We start from the raw sequence: 19,291 nt of genomic DNA, 5'->3' as shown, positions 1-19,291 counted from the left end.
AAGAATTAATATAAGCTATAAGATTGTATTATCACTTTAATTAGCATAGATCTTTCTTTTCACATAACAGTTCGCGACTTCAAAAGGAGAACGTTCCAGAGTACGATGTGGCGGCGTCGTAGATGAAGGTATTGTGAACGGGTTTATACTGGTTCGTGATGAGTTTGATGGTTTCCTGCGCCGCAAGCCCGCCCAGAAATGCCGAGATGGAGTGCAATTCCGCGCCGCCGAATCGACAAAGCTCGTGCACGTAATCATCCTTGGCTAACGGACCGCATCCCCATTCGCTCAACAGTTTCGTGAGGCACGTCTGTAACACGACTCGATTGCAGAACAATTGTAACGTGATAATTTCGTCATACGTGTAAAGAGAAGATAATACCTTAAGCTTCACGATATCGGGTTCCACTTGATCATCAAATTCGCCGGGATACGAATTATACTCTGCCTGGAATTTATCTACTCCCCGGAGCATAACATAGTAAATCATCATACTCTCTGGATTCTCTAAATTTTGAACTGCAAAAAATGTGGAGTCGTTAAGAGCAGTAGATACTTTACTAATAGCTATTAATTACAAGAAAACATTATATAAAAGAGTTATAATTCTTCCTTCTTGTATTACAGTATAATCAATATTTTCTTTTTATTACTATAGAGATAACTTGTTTCATGATTATGAATGATAAATTATAAAATATGATTTTATATTTTTCAAAAGAAGATAATTACCTATAATATTAGTATCAAAAACTTTGGGATCATATTCGTCCGCGATGCAGCTGCCTTTTTCTACATAAATATTAGCGGCATGCCTGCAAAACAGCTTGACCTCCTTTTCTGAAATCGAGTCTGACGATCTTCCTAGTTGACGTAGTAATTGTAAAGTGCGCCTCCATACTGCTTCCGCATCTGCCGATGCTTGTTTATGGTAACTAAAATAGATTCGATATTAACGCGCGTTAGTTTATAACAGATTGAAAAGTAACGCACGAAAAAGTACTGCAATCTTAGTGTACATCAATGTTAAAAAAAAAGTTTAAATTACATTCTTTCTAATATTATTACTATGATTATATTAATTAAAATGGTAAATAAAAATACAATAACTATTTAAATGTAATATAACATTTGTTATACTTTTACTATTAATAAACTTACTAATAAAACACTCTTATTTGCATTGACACAGAAGACTGTTACTTTTTCGTGCATCACCGTCCTATATAACTGTCATTTTCAATATACATTTGTTGGAGTGCAATGTATTTCTCAGTGTCCGCGGTCATGTCGGGTAGATTACCCTTAAGTGGTAGCAGTCCTCGCCCTTCGTTATCGATGAAATCACGGACTGCTTTCGCAATAATCCAGAAAGAGCTGCTCTAAAATATATCGATCAGTTTGAACTCAAAATGTTTCCAAACGATGTATAAATCATATAGAATATTTCATCGATACCTTCGCTCTCAGATTGACGCAACGATCGTCGTTTAAAATATTTATAACGCTATCGGGAATATCGCTCACTCTTATACATTTATTTACAGCCTTCATAGCTTCCTCGAAATTTTCCTCGCTATTAGACGAATCGTGTTCATCGCGTCTCATGCCAGTTTTTATCATGTCCCTGAGCTGCTGCTTCTCTTTGTAAGTTTTCGGCAAAGCGCCGTGCACCGAAATCCATTTCTCTAGGTATTTGTACAAAATAATTAGGTACGGTACGTGGCAATGATCTTTGAAGCTCATTTCATCTAGATTTATGGAATCTATATGCTTCTTCAGGCTATCAAATGGTCTGTCTAGGCGTAAATCTGGCGTTTCGTTATCCGGATGGGTTTCTACAACCGTGTGCTCTTTTACTTGAATCCGCATATATGCGATAAAGCCTAAGCTCCTACATACTAATAGAGGAATATTCAGTTCCCAAAGTCTTTTCGACAGGAGAATCAACGTTCTGAAAATATTCCCAAGAATGCATTTATTATTATGTTTATCCCAATGTCAGAAGCGATACTTGAAAAAGATACGTAATGTATAGTTCTATTAAATATTCTTCATAGATTATATCTGTATTGTATTCTTACTTTTCAGTCAGCGCAGTCGCTACAACCACGGTGAAGCTATTGAAAAAGTCTGGGCTGTTGGATAAAATTTGTTCAGGCTCCTCGTCGATGTAATCCCCAGTCACGTCTGGATTCAGCTCTAAAAGCATTTGAGTGGCCACTTGCGCTCTGGACTTTCCAACGCTGTCCGCCTCTAGAAAAAAGCTAAGTCAAATCCATTTAATGATTTAATGCGTTGCGTCGAGCCATGCCTTAAGTACCTGGCGTTGTAACAAGATAATGTACACATACTTAGCTTCGATATCCTCGTCGGTGATCTTCTTGCCGTCGACTATGGTGAACGCTCCTATACCTGGAAGCACCAGTGATTTCAGTACTTCTGTGCCAAGTCCGGTAGCGTTTATGAGACAGACATGAGCAGCCTCCAGATTTGCTTGACCGTGGTCGCCCCATAATCTGTCAGGTAGACGAAGATCACAATTGAAAACATCACATGAGAGAAGAAAAACAAACTTTTAAGGAGGAAGTAGACTGAAGTTAAGGACAGCGATGCAGAGTTCGCTATCCAATCAAAGAACAGAGAGATTGGAAGTTGGAAGTTGGAGCTGGCAGTCGTAACCTCAAAATATACACCTGGTGATCAGCTTACCTCAACTGGCGGTCGTATTTCCGGTTTTTCTCGGACTGTTCGGGCGATTTCGACTCTGGGGATGCCATCGGAGAGGCGAATCTGAGAGGATGGCGTAGCGGCAGGGAGCACCTCGAGATGCAAAGCCGTACGAATACAACGGCGGCACCGCAACTTGCACGCGTGTGTGTAAGTGCATGTGGGATGTGTGTGTGTGTGTGTGGGCGGCCAACATGCCACGCACACGTACGCCTGGATCATTAATTTCACAAGTGATAATCGTTTGGAATGGATATTACAGACGGTGGTATAAAGCGAAGTTCAGAGTTGAGGTTAACGAAAAATTCGTGATCCTCAAAGGAATGTACGAGGCGCAAGGTATTTTGTGAAGCGTATTGAGAAAGAAATTGTTCTTTTGATCAAGCTTTTATTCAGGCAAGCAAGATATAGTAATACAGTAATGCGCTAAGTCGAAGTCGTCGAAGATTTGTTCACTCTGGTCCGTATTCTTATGTAGTCTGCTTTTATTTCAAGACCGTTCTAATTAAAATAGTGTCTTAAGATGCTAAATATGACTTTGTGATTGCAGGTTTATAATATTAAGACGACTTATTTAAATATAAAAATGGATTCTGTGATGGCCTATGAGTTACTGATGAGAACTGATTGTGAGTCTGACAAGTTTAAGATGGATCTTTGCTTATTAATACACAGAAAAAAATATTTTTTATTTAAAAACTGTAGTTTTAACGTGGAAATTTTGAAAATGATTATATATTGCGTTAAACAAAGAAAACTTGCTAGAATAAAGGCATTAATTTTATGTAGTTCAACAAAAAAAAAGTTTAAATTCTTATAAGATGATTATATATGTATAGATTGTTGCGTATATACGTAAATAATGAACGCGCGCGTTAATTTGAGTATATTATAATAAGTTTTGATTTAACTACTTTTGTGTAGGATAGGACAGTACTCTATACATGGCAGATTTGAATAGTGGGAGATCAACGCAAAAAGAAGGTCCACTTTGAAGGGAAACAACCGGCGATTCAAAAACAGAAGCAAAAATATAGAAAGGATATTCTTAGAATGAGGGAAGTCGGACGGTAATCATTGCAATCACGATATCGCATTAAGATTACATACATTTTTCTTTTTTACTATGACAATTACATAAACTTGATGAAATAATTCCGCAGTTGGAGAGCGCGCTGAAAATTCGCGTGACATTACAACGCTTCGTTTTCACCGATCGAGACGATGCTATAACTGCAAGTAACGACGAGGCGCTCCGCAAACCGGTAAATCGTTGGCGGCACTTTTCGAAAAGTCGAGAGGTATCGAGGATCGACGAGGATCGACGAGGCGCGCCGACCTGGCGTTCGATATTCGCGCGCGCCACGTGCCCGCACTGCCCGCAGCCCGCGACACGACTCGCTATAACGCTGTAACGCAGCCGACGATCGCTGGCGTTTGACAGTTGTCTTTGATCAATCGCGGCGGACGCTACGTGCGCTACGTGCCTTAAGTGAATAACGTCATGTTCAAGACGTGAGTAACGTGTAATAAACATCCGCACGACAAGACACCCTCCTCTCCGGTCCGTTAAATCTCGCGCGACTCATCCACGTCGAATATAAACCCGCTCCGATTTCTTATCGAAATTTATTATAACGCGATAACACGTTATTGACATTTATTCAGCGAGAGGAAAACCGACGGATAGGACAGACGTGGATCGCGTGAGTCGAAGAGTGAAATTCGGCGGCGACGATCGTGCCGTTTGTGTGTCGTCAGTGCGGACCACATATAATGCCGGTGAAATTTATTCTCTCTCGGGATCGTTTATTTTTACGTAACAAAACACGCGCGCAATAGCGTTGAATTCCCATTTGTTTGAATCCGCATAATTGGGGATTCATTATTAACATTGGTAGTGATATTGAATCTCGATTACATATCGCTGTGTATATTGAACAGTGCATTTCCATGAAATTGAAATTAGAAAATTAACAGGAAAATTATTTCATTCAGAGATAAGAAGAACCTTTTTCGTTTATGCAAGCCTATGCACATATCATTTTTTAATGTATTAGTTATGTTGAATATTTCGGATAATTAAAGTTTAATTTAAGCAGTTTTAGTACTTTAGTAAATGGAACTTTTATCAAAAGAAGGAAATAAATTTATGGAACTAATCCCCTTTAAAATTCAAGCATTCAAGCTATTTAAGTGTTCTATTTTACTTTACTAATGTACTATTTTACTTTAATTTATCTTAATTGCAAAACTAAGAGACATTAAAGTTTTAAAACAACCATTTGTTACTTTAGAGTTTGCTATGTCACAAAGTTATATATTTTTTTAGATTAGACATGAGTAGATAGAATGTGATTATGGCAAGTGATTAATTATTTGATTATTCAGCAATTATTAATTGTAAGTTGAATATTTAAATTTAGACTAATCAAATCGACAAGCGCGGATAAATCACAAATTCTTTACGTTTTGTAAATTTAAGATAATATTTTGCGTACGTATACGCGAATATACACAGCGATAACCATGCAATATGAATATAGAGCTTCTTTTTTTATTCTGCTATAAATTTTTTGCAATTTTTATCCTGATTTTCTTTTATCTGTCATTAGCAATTGTCATTAACACCTCAGGTAGCAAGATGGCGTCTAAAGACGTCTTAGGCTGCGGTCCATTTGACGCTACAAATGCTTCGAAGTATTCCTCTTCTCTTTTCTTTCAATGAAGAAAGAAGGAGAAGAAGAACGCTCCAAAACATTTGTAGCGTCAAGTGGACCGCAGCCTTAATGACGTTAGAGACGTCATTAAGACGGAATTAACATGTCATTTGACGTCACTCTGCTATACCTGGGACAGAACGTTAAATGTGTTAATGACTATTTAATGAATCATGTGCTCACTGCGTTCTTATCATTATATTATTTATAGTGTGGATACATTTTTCACGTGGGTCACTTAAAATGCGCTCATTAGGCAAATTTTTATTCCCCAACGTACATCATCATAATGAGAAGCAGATAATTTTATCGAGGCATTTATTATGACATACCGTATTTTATTTCATCGGAGCTCATCACTGAATTCGTATAGCCTCTGCGGAAAAAAACTGATATCAAATATCTTGATTACATCTCGATCACGTCAAAATCTCATTCGTTTATCTCGTGCTAACAGCAATCGTAACACGTACGCAGTCGTAATACGTGTGAGTCACGGAAAACCGTGTTGAGAATTTTTCTATCAATTTAATATCTATAATATATCGAACATGTTGCGCGTAGCGTTATCGAAGCCAGTCGATGCTAACTTTGTTATCCTTGTGTTATCTCCGGACGGGCGTAATTACACACTTCAATTATGTATAGAATTTCGATCGGACTATGTTCCTTGGATTTCGATCGGTCTATAATGCTCTCATTGCCGCGCGTATGCGTCTTCGCACACGGGTATAAGTCGTATACTCCGTATACACACATCTCGCACGTTAATACAATTTAGGAAATGAGCCGTACAAGCAAGGCGGTCGCCGGTCAGTCGTTATACGAATTAATATTTTAAGGGCTCCTTACCTGTTTTATTTTCCTCGGTAACGATCTAATAAATAATAAATACGATCAAGTCGTTCCGTGTCCGCGTGTCATTACGAGCGAAAGACAAAGGAAATACAAGGAGTTACAATTAACTGGATGAATTAGGGTGTGTCCCGCGATATTATCCTCGACTATTCGAAATATACCTTCACTACCTTCGACACGACCAGGCTCGAAACTTACTGAATAAAATCGTTTAACCTTTAACGAACGAATTGACTCGCTTATCAGCTGGGAGAGTAAAGGACTCGAGTGACAGTTCAAGAAGAATTCTGACCTCCGGTCAGTCGCGCGATCGGATGATCCGAGATGGTGTTTATACATTTTCACTTCGGCAGAATCATTTTCCGGAGTCTTGACCTCATCGCGTTTTAATGATAATAATTGGAAATGTGGAAGTGCGCATAATTTTTCTTAAAATCTAATTTTAACTTACAATGTTTCGTAATTTATGCCAGTCATAAAAAAAACTAATATACGCAGGACAGAGCAAGAAAGCCAGGTTATTGATAAAAATAGACGTTAGGTACTTATTGTGAACAATGAAATTATAATGACGGTATATATGCATAATAATAAACGCGTAAAATTACCATTGACGGCGAAGGAGGAAGAAAAACTATATATATGAACATGTTCTTCTATTTCATTATGCAGCTCGAGCAGTAAAATATATTTCCAGTATTTAATAAATTCTGCGATAACTATTGATAATTTTAGCATATATTTACTTGAGATATTTTAAAATATGCGTTGTACAAGTCGAGAAATAGCAAGTTGTTGCACATGAAAAAAATGAAAAGGCAAAATACGCAATGAAAAGGTATTCTTAAATAAAGAGAGCCGGTTATTTCGCGACATGAATAGCTTGACTTTGCACGATGAAAAATTCAATATATATTCGAATAAAATGCGCATATATATTTATTTGCCATTCGCTGTCAGGGGTCTGCCAACGGACAGGCAGCGAATCCGAGCAGAAATTGCAGCGGTTTGTCATCAATCGCGCGTTCGCATTCCTTGTGTTTCACTGACAGAATTCGCAAACATGACACGATATCGAAATCTGTCGAATGCGGACTCTTCTCGATTTCCGTCGTCAATCCACGTCAAATCGCGTTCGGAATCGCGCGATTTCCGCCGTCATACTGTGTCAGCGAACTTTTCTGACATTTGCTTGCGTTCTGTCAACAGCGTCGCGAATCTCACTATCAAATTTGTATACTTCTGTCGACAAAATTCGTAGCAAACATTTCGCGAGATCTGCTCTACTTGAGCTATCTGCTGAAAAAAAGAACCGATTCGACATTCTATCGCGTGATGTTCGCGAAAACATATAACGTCACTGCGCATTATCACAAAGCGCTCGTTTTCTTGACTTTTCTTTATTGTACTTCGCGGAACAATGAATCGATTAATAACATTGCTAAACAAGAATTCTATTTGTAATAGTGCTTCTCCATATGTAAGTTGTGCGAAGATCAAACTCGTCTATTGCATATAAATCTTTAACTTTCTTTTTAATTTTATTCAAAGAGAATTTATTTTATTTTATGAAATTTTATCACACGAATTTTAAAATACTTCAGATTCATGCAATTTATTTATTCTGTATTTGTATAACCTTCATTAGATATTTTTATAAAGTTCTTTATATCATCATACTTTATATCATACGTTGCTATTATTTATAGAACAGTTCGTTGCAAAAAAATTTACACGTGCACAGTATCTTTTTATAATTATCTTTTTGAATCAGGGGACTACTTTTATTGCTTCTATAAGAAGTTAAGTTAGACATTGTTTAATGGGATTGATAGTTAATTCTCGTTTAATAAGAGAGCATTTATGATTAACATTTACATGGATCAGCATCGCAGATCGCATCGACATTAATATCGATACCATGATTGAATATAAGAAATAATTTATTATTTTGAGTTTTCTAACGTTTTTTTTCACATTTACTCTTTATTTATTCTTTATTATATCTTTCTTTATTATTCTTTATTATATCTTATGTGCGTCGCACATTTCACAAAAAATTTTGAACGTTCTACAAATAAAATCTTCTTACTAAAGATTTAATTTTGAAATAAACGTTAACTATGAAACTCTTAAATTATACATAGTACACATTTATAATATACATTTATAATATACTATAATAGTACAATTATACATATATGTACTATTTAGAAATTCGCGATTAAATTTTAGAATGTCATTTATTTATTCATTTTCTATTAATAACTGCACACGTATAACATTAGTGCTTATATTTGTTTTTTAAGATATGAAGATACAAAGTACGAAGTTCAACGAAATTCTGAATCAACACGGTCTGCAAAACGCACGGTATATAATTAAAAATTACGTCGATCTCCTGACAGTCTTGTTCGATAATAATTATATTTGAGAAACATCGAACTTTAAACGTACCTCTTTGGAAGTATTGAATTGTTTATTGAACTGTGATATTGCAATCTCACATTGCACGCTTAATCAATGATAATAAAATCAGTCACATTAGATTAAAGGCCGTTCTTGTTTACATCAGTATTACTAATTATAAATTGCAAATCATAATTTACATTATATAATAGGATGAGGATTATCAGAAGATCGATATAGTATAACTTTTTAAAAACTAATTTCTAATTTTTATTTCTTATATATATATGTACGATTAAATTAGAAACACAAAAAGGAGATCGACGTAATTTTTAATTATATATCGTGCGTTTTGCAGACCGTGTTGATTCAGAATTTCGTTGAACTTCGCACTTTGTATCTTCATATCTTAAAGAACAAATATAAGCACTAATGTTATATATATATATATATATATATATATATATAAAGTCTATTGTTAAATGTAGTTTATTTTATAAAAACACTTCATACAAAATAGAAATTTTCGATATCCGGCAATTCATATAGGATATGTAATATATACGTATATACATAGATATAAAAAAAGTTTACGTAATAATGAGTTCTGATCTATCCATTATGATCATACCGGAAACGGTTATTTGCCGATAGTTTGTGATTTGTTGCGAAGAAATTGAAAATAAGTAACGTAGAATAATAGCAATCATGTAACTCTAGCTCGCAAACGAGATACTCGAGGAAACATCAAATGATTTCCCGCGTACCATCTTTCTTTAACATCAAAAGCATCACTAATGTGCCTTTTAATCGGCCGTAGAAACCTGTCTTTTTATAAACTTTATTAAACCATGAAGACCGCAGGTGAATTTATAGCATAATTGCGCAACGATGCACGAATTCTTATACACTATAGAGAATTGCAAAAAATGAACATTATTCTTTTGAGGGCAATTTTTTAAAAATAAAATAGATTATCTTTCCATAATATAAAATAAAAAATAAATTACTAATTTTTTAATCGTTTTTTCGTCTCTGCGACGTTTTTTAGATTGTAAAAAAATCGATGTATTTTATTTAATTAAAAATCAATTGGGAATTAATTCCCCCCTCGCATAACATAATAGTATTATTATGATAAATAATCTCATTCATTTTTTAAAACAATTTTATCTTAGAAATAAAATTCAACTAAACATAGTCATTAGATTTTAATAGCGATTGAAATCTCGAAAGTTTTGATGAAGATGATTGGAAATAAATTCCAATTCTTCAACTTTAACACAGTTTTATCTTTTAATTCCGATCTCCGAATGGATAGAATAAATGTCCAATCGGTATAATTAATCTTGTACGGTTTCAGAGTACTATGCGGCATTTACTCGACGAGCGGCATCGCGCTGTTATTTATCTTTGTGATGCTATGTGCCTTGAGCGAGAGCGTGAGATATCGAGTGAAATTCACCTTCTTCATAATAGCGAGCGCGTTAGCCGCAGGATTATGGATACCGTTCATGCTATTTCGAATCGGCAGTTGGAAAAACGCGCTGTAAGTTCCCGTATATGGATAAAGCTAAATTTTCGGGTCTTATTAAAATATAAATAAAATGAAATTTTACAGAATGCCGGCTAGAGGCGTGGTGACGGTAGCGAAGATAATCGGGATGAATTTCCGTTTTCGCGGCAAGGAGAACATCGTCAAAGACTCGGGCTGCGTCGTGCTCATCAATCATCAGAGTTCATTAGACCTTTGCGGTAATCGAGATTAATTATTGAAATTATTACAAGTTTGTTGTGTTTAAATTAAAAAACGCTCTGAACAAACTCGATAAAATAATAATGCGCGAATAAGAAAGTAGGCTATCCTATCAGGAACGAGAATGCCGCGTATGCATAATAAAATTGGCCTTGCAGTTTTAGGTGAGCTGTGGTTAGCGATGGATAACTGCACCGTTATCTCCAAGAAGGAGATTTTGTACCTTGGACCATTTGGTCTCGCGGCCTGGCTCTGGGGGACGGTGTTCATCGATAGAAAAAACGCCGGAGAATCATGCCAGATTATTAATGCTACAGCAGAATCGATTCGTCTGGCGAAGGTGACTTTACTGTAATGCTCTTTGTACCAACTTCGACAGTGTTGGGATTTAAAATGACATCAAAAAGTATATTAATATTAAGAATATATTAACTCGGAGGAGATTATTTAAATTAAGTGAGATCCAAATAAATCAACATACATATGTATTTTATATAGAAGTTAATACTTTCGATTGATTCTTTTAGCGGAGGCTTCTTCTATTTCCCGAAGGACATCGACATTCGGGTAATTCATTGCTTCCCTTCAAGAAAGGCGCTTTCCATGTCGCGATTGAATCTCAAACGCCGATTCAACCCGTTGTCGTGTCAAAGTACTACTTTCTGGACGGCAAATTAAAAAGATTCAATTCAGGTAAACAGGTTTAACTATATTTTAATGTATATGATTAAATAATGAAGGAATCAACCATGTGTGTATATATCTGCTTGTGTATACGTACCATGTATAGTTTTCTATATCTGTTTTTTTTTTACATGTAATTACATATAGATAATTATATTTTCACGTATGATATGTATGTCTAAAAGATGGATTTTATATTTCAGGAAGCAGTTATATTACTGTTTTACCGCCTATTCCCACTGCGGGTTTGACCAAAGACGATCTTCCAAAGCTCATGGAGCAGGCGTACGAAGTTATGAACAAAACCTTCGTAGAATCCACGACGGAGTGCCTCGAGGAACAGATACGAAGTTTGAAGTGCGAGTGATAAGAGTAACACAAAAAGATTAGCGTAACTAAGTCATTATCAAAATTCTAATCAATCAGAGAGCTCGCGACTAACTGATTTGTGGATTACACGTGCAGAGATTGCACGTGTGAATGACTTTATTGCGTTACTAATTTCCATGGACGCGTGTGATTCCATAACATTCTTTCATATACACGACGCACGTCAGCTTAGAAAGTTTAGCTTTTAGTTCAGTAAGATTCATCTTTATATATATTTCGGTCGATCAATCGATAACTACTTTCCTCGCTTATGTTACAATCACAATGTAAGTTTAGAACATCATGTTAATCAGTGCTCTTCCATTACTTCTTATACAAGTTTATCTTTAAAGATCAGAAGGATTTTGCGAAGCTCAAATAATTTTTTAACGATGCAATTTGTACTTTTTATACCTTACAGAAAAATATAATTTATAACCGACATTCTCTCTTTCTATATCACCAAGCAAAACGTGGCGTACATTTTATAACTGATACGTAAAATTGAGAAGAAACTGATATACCAAGTGTAAAATCGTACAATATGTAAAAGTGTATGTCTATCCTATTATGTGTATTCCAATAGGTATAAATTACTTACATTACATGTTGAGTAATATTTTTGCATTAATTGTCATCAACCTGGATATTTGAAATCTGTTATTATTATATTACATACGCGATTAATTTGTAACAGATAAGATTTCTCTCGTAATAGAATAAAATATAAAATGACGAGGTATCTCCTTAAGTACAATTATTATTTTATATCTTTTTTTACTACATATTGTTTAAATGATAGTACGAGTCACACATATGTTTGTAAAAGAGGGACAGAGTGAAAGATACATTGAACTTTCAAATATTCGAGGTTGAATTTACAAACATTGTGACGTCAGTTCGTGATATATAATGTTCTCCAAAAATGGTTTACCATTGTATTTACGTCCAAATTCTTGTACGTTGTACACATAATTATGCGAAATATTTTGTCCAAAGTACCAGATTGTAATGAAACTAAATTACTTACTAACAATATAAATGAGATGCACTTATGTACATGTATAAACGTTTCTATGTAATCTTTTTGATATTATTGTAAAAGTAGATCTTATCAAGTATATTTGTGCAACATATCCACTTGATCCTCTGAAAAGCATTCTATTGACGGGATGGGAAAAATTAATTACTTGATGCGTTAGGAATCTTCAGGAAAAATATGTAATTAATATGTATACGCTTCTTTGTACTCGTAAGACTATGTTAATACGAGAGCAATATCGAAGAACAGCGGAGTAAATGTCGTTGCAAATGTGTGATTTACATGTCTATACAAGACTAATGTTTGTTGTTACTGCTATAATAAATTATATTTTAAATAATATGGCGCATTTTGGACGATAATATATGTATTATCATTTTTATCATTAATTATCAATTTAACTAGATAAAACCTGAAAACAATAAATTCCCCCATAAAATATAACATTATGATCAAATATCAAGCAGCAATATCATCGAGTTTTTCAAGACAATTATAAAGCTTGTCGGATACATTGCTCATATTAAAATTTAGTCCTTTAGATGAAGGATGGTAATCGGTAGGACTTGACAGAGCCACGTAATTTTTTAGCTTTTTACCATAGACGTGATTGCAACAATAGGGACAAGACGTTCTCACAGGCATTACCCTAGTTTGCCAGTCAGCTAAATCACGCGTACACATTTGGCTCAAAGGCTTTATTCGAATGAATATTAATGTCTTCTTCAGCCTGGAGTGCAGAATAAATATTAGATTTCTTCATTCGAGGCCAAATTATTTCCGATGATAAAACATCCATCTCGATAGCACAAATATCGCAGATATTTCTTTTCCTTGTAATCATTTTTCCTTTAGCCTTGACATCAGTCTCTTTCGCGTTCTTTCTATTTGTACAATTATCCAAAGCTGACGATCCATGTTGTATACTGTTCAAACACGAGCGTTTGCCAGCTTGTGTTTGTACATTCGTTTTTATTCTTCTTGGAATTATTATCTTAGGAAAACTATTATATTTCGTCTTGTCTGTCGTTCGATACGTTTGAATGCCTTTTTGTTGAACATTTGAAGTTGAAGTTTTTACAGATATTTTTCTATTAAATACTGGAGTTGTTAATGCAGGAATAACGCATTGAATTTGTTTACTGTTTTTTAATGGCCATGGATCGCTGATAAAGTTCCCTGTTCCAGATTTTTTATACTCTTGGTTATTTTCTTCAGAATATATGTATCTTTCTTGAGACAGAACTTTCTGTAAATATAACTTTACGTAATTATTATATAATTATTATACATTTCTACATTTTGTTTAATCATTTTGCTATTTTAATGACAGATTCTCTCATAAATCGAATAAAATTATCAATATTAACTTACCTTCACTATTTCATCGATCTTTTCCTTTTTTTCGCTTACATTTCTCCACGAGGAAATTATGTTAAGAGATGGTTCATTCTCAGCTCTAAAACCTTTAATTAAATCATCTTTTCTCATGTTCGTTCTGTTTACAATATATGTTCTGGCTTTTCTTCGCTCGGTAAATTCGTCGACATCTTCCAAATCGCAGTAATCGTTACAGATATCAACTTCGAGATCCACCGAAAGCGAAGAAGTTAAAGATTCGTCCATTCCAATTTCGACAGGCGAAAAATCCGTGCAACATTCACTATTTCGCACCGTATCGACATTTATAAACTTCGGAAAATCTCTCTTTTCCTCGAAACTTAGGCACTCGAGCGTCAATCCGCTGATTTCGTCCTCTACTTTCTTCTCCGGCGTGCTACATCTGTATTTATTACATGGCAATTTATATAGCGCATAAGGACATTGTTTCCTGCATGAACATTTTTTATATTTTTTTATTTTATTCTTTAAAAACGTTTGTCTCACATGATTTTTTGATAATTTATCTGCGAACCTATGTAAGTGAATCACAGATCGATCATCGTTTATCATTGATAACGGGCTGGTTTGCTCGTTATTTTCTGTAATGTTTCGACTTGCAAAACGGTTATAATTGTACGACTTCTTGTCATTTTCTTGTCGTGAACATGTAACAATGTCTGTTTGTGCAGAAGCATCAGATGTAAATGAAGTATCTACCGAATTACCTAATTCTTCGACAATGTCGGTGTACTTATTTATATATTCGTTTCTTCTATGGAATTTTAAGGACTTTTGTTGTTCTTTTCTTCGCAAAAGACACATTTGTTGCTCTTCATTGGATGTTACACATTTATTTTTAGTGCTCTTTGCGGATTGAGTCTTTCGAACACTTTGTATATTTTTAATAATCTTGTTTTTAAAGTATTTCAAGTTATCGTATATCGTTGATAATCTAATTGGTTCTTGGCCCTCTTTCTTCAAGACCTTATACACAAAGTAATATACATTTTCTTTTTATAAGTTTAATACGGTTTAATATTTCCTACGTAAAACTATTGCTATATTCTTTGTATAAATCATTTTTATTATAAACGTAGATAATTGTTATATGTATAAATAACAAAAGACGGCAACATGCTATGACATTTATTATATTAAATTCTCAAATCTTAATCAATTTTTCCAAATACTGTGTGAAGAAGAACATTGTTTTTCTTATGTAGGAAATATTAATAAATATGTCGGAAATATTATGTTAAATTTGTAAAAGAGAATATTGTGTAAAAACGAATATATATATATAATATTTATATGAGAAATTCTTATAATCAAAAAATGTTGGTTATTATTGTTGAAAATATTTTTGTTTAATATATTATAAAAATACCTGGCTATTTTTTGTGAGCTTATACGTTTCGTCGATCCTTGCGGAAAATCCAATATTTTCAAAACATGCTTTTACTTTTTGTAATACATTTGGACTAGCATAATCAATTTTGTTATTTTCTTTTATAGATTCGAAACATAAATTTTCACGATTCACGTTGAAGGATATTTTCTTCAAACGATTTAGCTCCGTCCTAAGTTCGTCCACTACATCTGAAAGAGCTTCCACTTGTTCGAGTATTTGTTTGAGCTTACACTGATCATGACGGCAAATCTCTTTTGACATAACTCGTACTATCAGAATAATGATATTCTAAAAAGAAAATAAACGCGGAACTTTATTGACATTATCTAGCATATTAATAATTTATAAAATCGAAGATCTGAATTGAAGTGAAATATTATTTTTGAATAACATGGTTAAGTTACATCTGTCATCTACATTTTAATTTGTTTTTCTTATGTATACAATTAAAAAACGCTGTTAAGAGAAAGCAAACTTCAAAATTGAAGTTACTATACTTATGAGTTTTCATTAAACGTAACAAGCACAAAAAGTTTTATATCGATGAGCAGAATCACATTTTGTATTAGCTTTAACTTTTATACGCCAATCGTGTACATTTGTACAAGAAACCATGTATCTCCATTTATATTACAAGTTATATAAAATTTAATACATTAACAATAATAACATATACTACAATAATATATAAAGAAATATATATATAATAAAACATAATTACAAAAAATACATAATGTACGAAATGGATAAATAATATATCTTATCATAATTTATGGCAGAAACATTTCTTACATTGATAAAACGAACTGTTTCGTATTAAATATTTATTTATTTGATTTATTGTGTGTCCTTGGTACACATTCGTCGTCAGTCGGTGTCACGTATAGACTGGCTATTAGTGTTTGGTAATACAAAAATCTCTTTCTTCCTAACACATTTACGCGTAATACTATATTTGTAAACTGTATATATGTACAATTTCCATTACTTCACTTGTACCGGCGTTTTGATCTAATTTACAGAATAATTGTGATGCGTTTTCCAATATCGCCGTTCTCGTTGTCGTTCTCGCGCGGCTATTAACATTACGATGCAAAAATAATTATAAAAAGATATGTAAAAATAACTGCGCATGCGTCGATTAAAAAAAAAAACAAATTCCGCACGATTCGAAATAAATATCAATATCTTTATCTCTGTGTCTTTTACATACCACTCGATGGCCCTCACGGTTTACGCTTCGTTGTTCATCGCAGAATCCCTAGAGATCCTTAAAGATAGCATCATTATTGTACCCAACGAATGATCTCCTGGCACGAATTGACAAGCAGATGTCTCATTTACGATAATAATGCATTGATCACAATAATTTACATTTCCGTGTAATTTTACATAATTGCGAAATCTCTCTGGAATGCTGATAGCGTGTTCGATCGAGCAAACTCCCCGTTTCCCCCTTCACGAAATGTGACTTAGTCTCTCTGATCTAATTAGCTCTTCTATATACAATCGAGGTAATTGGGTTGCCCATACTCGTCTCGTATGTGAAAAAAATCGCTGCTATAATACTTCCGCCGCGGAACTTACGATAAGAAGGACACTGTATACCCCGGATATCGCAAATAGGCAGGAAAGAGATAGGAGAGGAGTATTTGAAGTAACCGGCAAAGTTTCCAAATTATCCATTTCTAATTTCTCGGTTACGGATTGATAATTGAAATTGAATTATACAGTAATACTGCGATTCCGACATTTCTCAAAAGATTCGCACTGTTGTATTCTTGTACTTAGTAGTCCTAACTAACTTGTTCATAATACTGATAATCGCGATTTTATCTTTTTAAATCGTTAAACAGGATCGAGAAACACATCTGGATTGTCCTTCTTGCCGTAAGATCTCTATTACCGTTCCGAATGAAATTATTCCTTTCAAAACACACCTGGCGCGTGTCGAGCGTGGTGTTAATACTTAGAGCTACACCGTAATCTAACGCGGATCTAGATGTACATAAATAAAGATAGAAGACGAAGTATACACCAGAGAAAGAAGCGGTTGAAGAAGTGATTGATGGAATCTTTCTGGCTGTCTTGATCACCGAGAAACGGACAGGTCCTTTTCCTGTGTCTGCCGTTCGTTTCTTGGTCCCTCTTTCTCCTCCAGTATTCATATAACACAGCCTTGCTCCTCCTTCTCTCTGCACAAATGGTTTCCCTGCATTCTAGCTACTCCTCGTGACTCCTATCTCTGTCGGCAAACGTCAACAATTCGATGTCGAGGCCGTTGAGATCAGAGTAATACATAGGACGAAACGCTCATTTTAGGAAATCTTGTTGTCCCCACATCGCGCGTAACTGAGGATTTCTTCCGTCAGCTTTGCCCTGCGACACATCCGGTTCGCCATGGTCCGTCATCCGGGACGAGACCTCTTCTGATGCTGTCTCGGACTGTTACAGGTGCATCTTGCACAAGCTGCTGTCTCGTATGCCGCTGCTGTGTCGGACTAGCTCAGTTTAGTCGGCCGGAGTATGGTCTGTCGGGAATTCGGGGGGGAATATTGGGTACGGGACGCCTACAACATATAGACAGATATTGATTGTTGGATATATGTTCATGAAATTCAAAATGGAAACACGCCGCAGGGGGGGATCGAATGAGAAACGCGATATTGATACACAAACAGGCAAGCTTGAAAGATTCGATGTTCGAGTAAAATTTTCCTCTCTCTTCAGCTCTAAATATATATAAACTAAAATATTTTAACTAGGACGAAGAAAGAGAGAGAGAGAAAGAGAAAGAAGAACAGACATAATACATTCGGGAAAACGCATAATACTATAATAAATTATGAAATGTACGAGATTATAAAAAAATAAGTAAATAATATAAATAATAACATAATCTAGGGCGTTCAATAACTAAGTAATTAAAATTAGAGAGATATCGTCTAATTATATCAAAATATTAAAAAATATTCTCCTTGATCTTAGGCGAATATAAAAGTTTTATCGAAGTAGCGTCAAGCTGAGGCCGTACAGAATAAATCACATTTAGTTTCAGAAAAAAAATTATAAATGTAAAATATAAATAGCAGAATAACACAGATAAATAAATAGATTCAAATAGAGTAATATGAATTTGTGAAACATTAATAGCGTAAAATAATAACAATTTGGATTAAAAAGAAAGACGAGAGATTCACACAGCATGCTCAAGCTTCAGCGATAAAACACATGCAGAAATAAATATAGTGAGAAAATATTTAATCGCATTATTACTATCTTATATAACGAACTGTTTAAAATAAACAGAAATACATAATACGTCTCGTATTTTTCCAATAGCGGCGCTAAATTTGAAAGAAGAAATAATGTTAAAATTTGATTTACTTTGCAGAATCAATTTTAACTCATTAATGGCCAATGACCCATCTTTAATTTTCATTATAAACAAAATAATTTTAATACTGAATGACATTCTCTTAAACTTTTCAACAAGTAATTTTTAAATATATTGAAATTTTTTAGAAAGACCGTGTTAATCATAATGGAAAATCTTTAGAAATAAACAATAACAATCATAATTTAGAATGCAATATTAATTTTAAACAATACTCTCTATTAGAATTATGTGGCCTTTAATGAATCAAATAAGATCAATTTTGATAATTTTCCTGGTGCATACTAACACATTGTCAGATCAGATTATTGTCGATAGTACTATTTTAGAAAAGAGTACACATTACAAGAAAACATGTTGCAGGATCTCAAACGATAGGTTCAAGAGCTACTGAAAAAAATACACAGAACGCGAATACGCATCCCCGTGCACCGGGGAGAACACATTCACGAGTTCTGGCTCATCTTTGGATAATTTCGGCATCGTTATTCGCAATACGTGAGAAATATTAAACATATAACATTCTCAACGA

General features: G+C 34.3%; 3 protein-coding genes and 1 long non-coding RNA gene across 11 annotated transcripts in view; 2 read left to right on the top strand and 2 right to left on the bottom strand.

Moving 5' to 3' along the window:
* Positions 1-18: 18 nt before the first annotated feature.
* Positions 19-19,291, bottom strand: part of Shi (dynamin-1 shibire) — a 37,761-nt gene continuing 18,488 nt past the window's right edge. For 5 of the 7 annotated variants that reach the window (XM_071708414.1, XM_071708418.1, XM_071708415.1 and 2 more), the window contains 8 exons: positions 2,713-2,943; positions 2,355-2,519; positions 2,085-2,267; positions 1,459-1,954; positions 1,249-1,382; positions 733-935; positions 383-519; positions 19-310 (listed from right to left, as the gene is read on the bottom strand). In XM_071708414.1, the coding sequence (XP_071564515.1) occupies positions 80-310; positions 383-519; positions 733-935; positions 1,249-1,382; positions 1,459-1,954; positions 2,085-2,267; positions 2,355-2,519; positions 2,713-2,943 (1,780 nt within the window). In that variant the 3' untranslated portion in view covers positions 19-79. Of the gene's footprint in view, positions 311-382; positions 520-732; positions 936-1,161; positions 1,383-1,458; positions 1,955-2,084; positions 2,268-2,354; positions 2,520-2,712; positions 2,944-19,291 lie in introns of those variants that run through there. The other 2 variants (XR_011718413.1, XR_011718412.1) reach the window with 2 other exon arrangements.
* On the top strand, positions 2,939-3,853 carry LOC139773734 (uncharacterized). The gene is made up of 3 exons (XR_011718414.1): positions 2,939-3,190; positions 3,281-3,359; positions 3,655-3,853. It is a non-coding gene; the product is annotated as an uncharacterized lncRNA (long non-coding RNA).
* LOC139773733 (1-acyl-sn-glycerol-3-phosphate acyltransferase alpha-like) lies at positions 3,952-12,908 on the top strand. Of its 2 annotated transcripts, none has more exons than XM_071708422.1 (6): positions 3,952-4,245; positions 10,081-10,266; positions 10,339-10,472; positions 10,632-10,813; positions 11,001-11,166; positions 11,361-12,908. In XM_071708422.1, exons 1-6 carry the CDS (start codon positions 4,235-4,237, stop codon positions 11,522-11,524), a joined length of 843 nt encoding a protein of 280 aa, XP_071564523.1. In that variant the 5' UTR covers positions 3,952-4,234; the 3' UTR covers positions 11,525-12,908. The 2 variants fall into 2 exon arrangements, with proteins under 2 accessions (XP_071564523.1, XP_071564524.1); XM_071708423.1 differs by lacking the exon at positions 3,952-4,245 and adding an exon at positions 4,296-4,512.
* Positions 12,269-17,872, bottom strand: LOC139773732 (uncharacterized). Its single transcript, XM_071708421.1, has 3 exons — positions 15,339-17,872; positions 13,943-14,935; positions 12,269-13,817 (listed from the first exon to the last, which is right to left on the bottom strand). Exons 1-3 carry the CDS (start codon positions 15,621-15,623, stop codon positions 13,239-13,241), a joined length of 1,857 nt encoding a protein of 618 aa, XP_071564522.1. The 5' UTR covers positions 15,624-17,872; the 3' UTR covers positions 12,269-13,238.

Source organism: Temnothorax nylanderi, unplaced genomic scaffold (genome assembly GCF_030848795.1).
Source record: "Temnothorax nylanderi isolate EJ_2023f unplaced genomic scaffold, tnyl_v1.0 TNYL_tig0067_pilon, whole genome shotgun sequence".
NCBI lineage: Eukaryota > Metazoa > Arthropoda > Insecta > Hymenoptera > Formicidae > Temnothorax > Temnothorax nylanderi.
The sequence above is the reverse complement of the archived record's forward strand: the minus strand, read 5'-3'. Positions and strand labels throughout refer to the sequence as shown.

What these genes read in the sequence shown, in the direction of transcription:
- LOC139773733 (XM_071708422.1), top strand. An exon ending in GGCAGTTGGAAAAACGCGCT is followed by an intron (nt 10,267 to 10,338) that starts GTAAGTTCCCGT and finishes GAAATTTTACAG; the next exon opens with AATGCCGGCTAGAGGCGTGG. An exon ending in AATCGATTCGTCTGGCGAAG is followed by an intron (nt 10,814 to 11,000) that starts GTGACTTTACTG and finishes TGATTCTTTTAG; the next exon opens with CGGAGGCTTCTTCTATTTCC.
- LOC139773732 (XM_071708421.1), bottom strand. Translation starts at nt 15,623, where the DNA reads ATGTCAAAAGAGATTTGCCGTCATGATCAGTGTAAGCTCAAACAAATA. An exon ending in AGCTCACAAAAAATAGCCAG is followed by an intron (nt 14,936 to 15,338) that starts GTATTTTTATAA and finishes TTTGTGTATAAG; the next exon opens with GTCTTGAAGAAAGAGGGCCA. An exon ending in AGATCGATGAAATAGTGAAG is followed by an intron (nt 13,818 to 13,942) that starts GTAAGTTAATAT and finishes TTATATTTACAG; the next exon opens with AAAGTTCTGTCTCAAGAAAG.